At 36.3% G+C, this 6,855-nt stretch overlaps 1 protein-coding gene across 1 annotated transcript; it reads right to left on the bottom strand.

The window, feature by feature from the left end:
* Positions 1 to 2,696: 2,696 nt before the first annotated feature.
* On the bottom strand, positions 2,697 to 5,541 carry LOC107657006 (F-box only protein 6-like). Its single transcript, XM_016444981.1, has 6 exons — positions 5,453 to 5,541; positions 4,306 to 4,567; positions 3,885 to 3,999; positions 3,669 to 3,764; positions 3,098 to 3,233; positions 2,697 to 3,002 (listed from the first exon to the last, which is right to left on the bottom strand). Exons 1-6 carry the CDS (start codon positions 5,453 to 5,455, stop codon positions 2,859 to 2,861), a joined length of 756 nt encoding a protein of 251 aa, XP_016300467.1. The 5' UTR covers positions 5,456 to 5,541; the 3' UTR covers positions 2,697 to 2,858.
* Between the last annotated feature and the right edge of the window lie 1,314 nt (positions 5,542 to 6,855).

Below are 6,855 nucleotides of genomic sequence, written 5' to 3'. Positions count from 1 at the left end.
GCACACAGCGTCTTCACGACATGGCTGCAGCGTCAACAAAACTACAGTGAGAATAAAAGTTATGCCTTCTTTCTTTGCATAAACATTTGGGCGGCGTTATGCAAATCTTCCCACATCTTGACGTAGACATGTGGGGGCGTGTTAGAACGAGCTGTTTTAGGTAGGAGAGGTTGACTCTTAAATTTTGTAAAGAATATCTCTTTGGATTTGAGACTTTAGTCTTTGCAACTTTACAGATCTTCTTTATGCACCAAGAACTTGTAACACTCCAAAGAGAAAGGAAAAATTGAAATCGCATCATATGACCCCTCTAAGTTTGTAATTTTCGCCACTAGAGGGCGCGTATTCAAAACAAACAGAGACAAAGGCGTAGTTTGATGACGCTACGACTGAGTGTGGAATCATGGGAGTTGTGGTCTTCATCCCCACAGACGATGCAATCTGACGGGACTCGGGCAGAAATCATGTTCATGGATGAGCTAATGATTTATTAATGTAGTAGATTGAAGCAGGGTGAGGCTGAAAGCTCTCGAAGCAAAACGAGGCCGCTGAACGAGCGTGACACTAGGACTGGGAATCGATTCCAAAAAGAATCGATCCGAGGCGTTGGGAATTGAGAGTCGATTCCAAAGGTTGGAATCGATTCAATCAAGGGGAATCGACTCCTCATTCAGAGCCTTTTTCAGTTCAACAAAGCTCATCTATGGGTGTCTCTCAAACGGAAGGCTGCATCCTACGAAGGCTGCACACATTTAAATTCACGAAAATAAACTGAAAGAAAACGAGTCCGTACTGAGATCATCTGAATTTTAAGATGCAGCCTTCCGTTTGAGAAGCACCATTCACTTCCCTCATGCTCGCTAAAAGCCATAATTACGAGAGTTGTGAGATAAAGGATTATTTGTATTTTTAGATTTTTTATTACCATTCGCCTCCCTCATGCTCGCTAAAAGTGATTAGAATTCTTATTAGTTTCCTGAATCAGATAGATAGTTTTAATTAACCAGTTCAAAAAACGATGAGGTTATTTTACGGTGGAACTGGCTTGTCCACAATTTTGAACGCTGCACGACAGAATAGATCATGACGTGATCGAGGGTCTTTATCTTATTTACATATAAAATACAAATTTTTAAAAACATTTCTATTATGATTATTATACATTTTTTTATTTAACATGGACATCACAGTTACATTGGACAAACCATATGCACTTGCTCAAGTGTTTTAGCGCACATGCTAATTTTCAACACCAGTCCACGGGAGGCTTTTCAGAAAGCAAAAGCAAAAACAATTAAATAAAAAAGAAAGTAAATGAATAAAATAAAACCAATAACAATACTAATAATAATAATAACAACAATGTTAACAATAAAAGTAATAATAACAATACTAATAAAAAAAAGGGAAAAAAAAATTGATCAAGGGTCTTGATCTTATTTCCATCTAAAATACTATTTTTTTTTTAACATTTCTATCAGCCAATGATAATTATAAAAGAAAACGTCCCGAGCATAGATCAGTGGCCGAGAGCGCATCTGATTGAGATATACCACGAGCTCTATAAGTTATTGTTAATGTTCTGGTTATTTTGTTTCAGTGTACAGCGTGTTAATTTTGTGCAACGCATAGGCCTACAGTCAAAGTAAACTTCATCATTCAGCTGAACTGTGCACATTTACATTTAGTCATTTTGATCGGAGGATTTCTACAAAACAAAACCGGAATCGAGGGGTTAAGACGTCATTGGCAGGCGACACAATGACACTATGGACACGGTTTGTGCCACTAGTTAAAATTGCTTATTTCTCTGGATTTAAACATTCTTTGAAACATTTGGGATAATGTAAGTACACAAGTCAGCAAAATATATAACACTGTTCTAGTGGGTTTTGGATATTTTAATTAAACAATCTTACATATTGTGCCTTTAACATAGCAACACTTACATGCAGTAACTTGGAATAATTTTTTGCACTTAAAGGATTAGTTCACTTTCAAATAAAAATTTCCTGATAAATTACTCACCCCTATGTCATCCAAGATGTTTACGTCTTTCTTTCTTAAGGTCACGCTTGACGTAGGCGGAAGTACCGACTCAGTCAGTGTTTACAAATGTGGAGAAGGAGGACCGTTCAAAAGTTGTTGTATGTTCAATGACACATATTCAAATGTCTTTGTGTCAGTTTAAAATGGTCACTTCGTGTGCGTATCCTGGATGTTTAAATCTTTCGAAACCTAACTTCCGCCTACGTCAAGCGTGACTTTTTCAACGTAATTACGTATTACGTGAAGTCATGGACGCGCATCGCAGAGCAGTGTAAGGCACGCATTTTTGTTTATAAAGCATATACTTTTTTTTTTCTTTTAGAAAATGACCAATCGTTTCGCTAGATAAAACCCTTATTCCTCGTCTGATATCGTGTAGAGCCCTTTGAAGCTGCACTGAAACTATAATTTTGACCTTCAACCGTTTGGTAGCCGTTGAAGTCCACTATAAGGAGAATAATCCTGGAATGTTTTCATCAAAAGCCTTAATTTCTTTTCGACTGAAGAAAGAAAGACGTAAACATCTTGGATGACATGGGGGTCAATTTGACAATTTTAATTTGAAAGTGAACTAATCCTTTAAGTAAACCGATTACTTCATAAGAAGTGCATGGCTGTACTTAATAGTTGCAGACTAAGGTACCTCATTTTAACAGTGTAACATACAGCGTTTATTGGAACTAAGTACATACACAACAGTGCTTTATAATGTTATATGTCTCCTTTACGGCATATTGCATCATTAGAATTCCTTTGTGCACCTTTGTACCTGTTAATTTAAGGAAAAAAAATAATGCCGTAAGACACTATCACTCTTCAGCTGGACAGATCTCCACACTACTGTTGGTGACCCGTATCCCATACCAGCCTGCCCAAAACTGTGTATCCACCCCTCCATGAGTGAAACGGATAAACCGAACCCCAGGTCCATAATCCTTAAAGACATGTATCATCTGAAATAAAGCAGAACAAATACAGAGACAATGACGCCTAGACTGTTAGTTTGATTATAGGGAAATAACTGGACTGTCAGTATTATGCTACTCACTTGACACCACGGCTCATCATTCCACTGTTGAAAAAAAACTTTCCGAGGCTGAAAAGTACAGATGGGTTTTTTCCTCCGATCAAGCAACTCCACACTGATCTCATACTGACAACCACAATCAAAGCGTGGGACATACCTGCAGATAACACATCCCATAAATGTGCTTTCATAATAGAACCTGATTTTTAAGTAACCCTGGTACTGCATTTAAAGGGACAGTTCTCCCAAAAATGATCATTCTGTCACCATTACTGTGGAACACAAAAGAAGACTTTCTGAAAGTCAACGGGGTTTAAAAAACACTGGAGCACATTGACTTTAAAAAAAAAAAAAAATTTCCTTTATATTCCAAAAAAAGAGTGTTTTTTTCACATAAAGTTACAATTTATACAGATTCTTGCAATAATAATAATAAAACAACTATGACAATAACATAAATATTTAAATCTTAATATGATGACCCAGATGGACTGGTCATTCACAGAAAATGTGTCAAATTCAGCACCAAAAAAAAAAATTAAAAATGAAATTCACCACCTAAGATAGAGGAGCAATTTGAGCAAACACTCACCAGTCTGATATTTTGATATGAGGTTGTAGTTGATCCATGAAAGCGGCACTGTAGCCTTCTTTCTTCAAATCTATCAGCTGTTGCTTCAAACATAACCTGAGGACAAAGTTTATCTGTGATTCATGTGTGGATTGGCTTGCTGATTGATTGATAATCATATATTGACAAATAAATAAGCTCAAAACTGTGTTACAAGATCTAAATTATCAAATGTACCCATAAGAAGTTACAAAACATTTTGTGACCGTCTCATCCGGAAATGGTTTCCTATTTTCCTCTGCCACCCAGCGGTGACCTCCATTCTGTACAATCTTCCATCCTTGAAGTTTATCTAAAAAGAACATCAGAGAAGCAAAAATTCACACAATGACACTTGTTCAAACGTATCTATGTGAATCAGGGTTATTATTAACTAAAACTAAAATTTAAACCATAAAAAAAATATCACTTGAAATATAATAAACGTTAACTGAAATAAAATATAAATTAAAAACTAATTTTATTTCAGCTACTTGCCAAGGCAACATTTCTCATTTTCCTTTAGTACTAAAATAACAAACTAAAACGGAAATAACAATTAATAACTACAAATAAAAATTATTTTTTATAGTATATCAGTGATACTGATGTGAATCACCTTCTGCCCTGGGATTCTTGAGCAAGTTACGTCGTTTCTTAGTTAAGAAGTAAAACTGGCGCCAGTTGACTGGTGGTCTGGAAACATCTTGTGGCTGGATCCCCTCTCTCCGACAGCGCTCTCTCCAGTGTGAGGCACTGTCCACCAGCTCCTTCCACTCATGACACACCAGACGACAGACTCGCACCACCTGATGAGCAGGCAGATTCAGTAGGATCTCCTCAACCACAGCTAGAGGAACATCTGAACGCAGACCTGAGCACTGACAGAGGAAGAAAGATTCAGTTCTAATCCTGTTGGAAAATCCAGCTCTGGAACATGGTTGCTGGTTTTTAGCTGGTTATCAACTATAATCTTCCAAACCCCAGTTTGACCACTTTAAGCTGGCAACTGGTTTATTGCCAGTCTACCAGCTTGAACCTCCTAGAAACCAGTTACCATGTTCTGCTGGGGGAGGCAACAAACAAACAAACAAAAACAGCTGGTCTTAGCTGGTTTAAAGTGGACTCCCAGCCTGACCAGCTAAAGAAGTGGTCAAAACCAATCTAAAAACAGCCTGCAAACCAGCTATGACCAGGCTAGAAGAGCAGCTAGACCAAATACCAGTTTCAGCGGGTTTTTTTCTCTCTCACATCTATCATCTTAAAATGGATTTTCCAGCAGAAAAGAAAGTTTATTTCTGCATTTGGGCCTATGTCTGGGCCAGTTTGATGTGTTAATTCTCTCAAATCAACACTAAGCAACTTACTGAGTCTAATCTGGGTTTCCTTCAAGCAACATTGATGTTCCCGCTCTCTCCTGACCTATTCTTGTTTTTGATATGGCATTTGTCTTTTATAAGACACTTGTGCGAGTCTGGACATACGGGTGTGCAAACCCGGAAGTTACGTCCCTCGGTCTGTCGAAGCTACACTTATCCAACTGAAACCCAAACAGTAGTCGCTATTTCGCATTAGTTACAGTCTCAGTCAGACTCAGTCATAGTTCTTTTAAACAGCGATAACGACACTTATTGTGGCAGCACACTAATCTGCTTCTGGAAAATGTGAATATGTCTGGCAGTGAAGCGTCTTGAAGGTTCACTTCAAGCAGATCCGTTATATATGTTCTTCTTTCCGATTTAGATATCGTATTAAGCCACACGTACCATGATTCTGGTCAGAATGCAAATATATTCCTTAGGATTTACATGTTTACCGAGACCCAAATCGGAAGTAACGTTACTGATGTGGGAAGCTTGCGTTTAGCCTACGTCATGGCTCCTCCTACAACACTGACGAATGCGATATGATGATGACACGTCACGGAGAAGTGCATTACTGTACCAGACAGCTTTTATTACCATCTCGAAAAGTTGTTTGTGTACATGGACTGTGTTCACGCCAACTAACAAAAAATAGTCTAATAATTATTTTGGAACGTTTTGATAACGTTTAGATGAAGAATATGAACAATGTATAAATAATGTTTTTTTCTAGCGTTTTAGACTAATTAAAAACTTTTAAGCATTTACTAATAATAAAAAAAGAATTCAAAATGAAGCTAAATAACTGTTGAAGGTTAAAAGAGACAAGTATTTAAAAAGACCTATTATTGTACACTTGAGGTCTTTGTTTAAGCTGCACCAGTACAGATAACATTACCTGCAGCAAATAATCAAGGTTCCCTACTGATTACAAATTATAGCTGAAAATTAAATGACCACAAGGTGCAGTTCATTTTAAAGTGTTGCAATAAGATTGCATGTTGAAGGCAGTTGATGAGATGAGTTATTATATCTTGTTTTCATGCATCTGCTCTATATATCAATTTTGCATTTGTAACAGTTGTAAAAGAATGTAAGAAATGTATAGTGGAAAGGGAGTGATTGAAGCTGTAAGGGCTTTTGCGACCTTTGCAAACATTTCCAATCATTGAAGCCATAGTAAAAATACCATATTTACAGAAGTACGTTACGTGTTTCCTTCATTCTGCAGCCAGAAGTAACTGATAACATGTTGTCTCCATGAAGATAGTTTTATATAAGAGCTTACCTCTGCAGACATTACTCCAAAAAAATATTTTATTTTATTCATTGTTTTTATTGACATGCATAGATATAAGATATGTGTACAGAAAAAAACATAAAAATATTAAAAAAAAGAATAAAGAAAATTTATGAGCAATAATTCTTCAGCAAATTATACTTTACAAACAAATCAAACAACTCTGACCAGTGCTTATTAAAATGATTTTAATAAATTTCTAAACGATATAAAAATGTGATGTGAGAACCCTACATTTTTTAATAAAATGTTTTGTTGAAATAATATTTTTCGGAAAGCACATAGTCATTCATATTTGTTCATATTATATTTTATATCTTAAAATGAGAGTGAGAAAGATCATTCACTTTATCAAATGTGACCCTGGACCACAAAACCAGTCATAAGGGTCCATTTTTTGAAATTGAGATTTATATATCATCTGAAAGCTGAATAAATAAGCTTTCCATTGATGTATGGTTTGTTAGGACAATATTTGGCCGAGATACAACTATTTGAAAATCTG

The sequence above is a fragment of the Sinocyclocheilus anshuiensis genome, unplaced genomic scaffold (assembly GCF_001515605.1).
Source record: "Sinocyclocheilus anshuiensis isolate Anshui unplaced genomic scaffold, SAMN03320099.WGS_v1.1 scaffold1453, whole genome shotgun sequence".
NCBI lineage: Eukaryota > Metazoa > Chordata > Actinopteri > Cypriniformes > Cyprinidae > Sinocyclocheilus > Sinocyclocheilus anshuiensis.
This window is presented reverse-complemented; position numbering and strand designations above follow the sequence as displayed.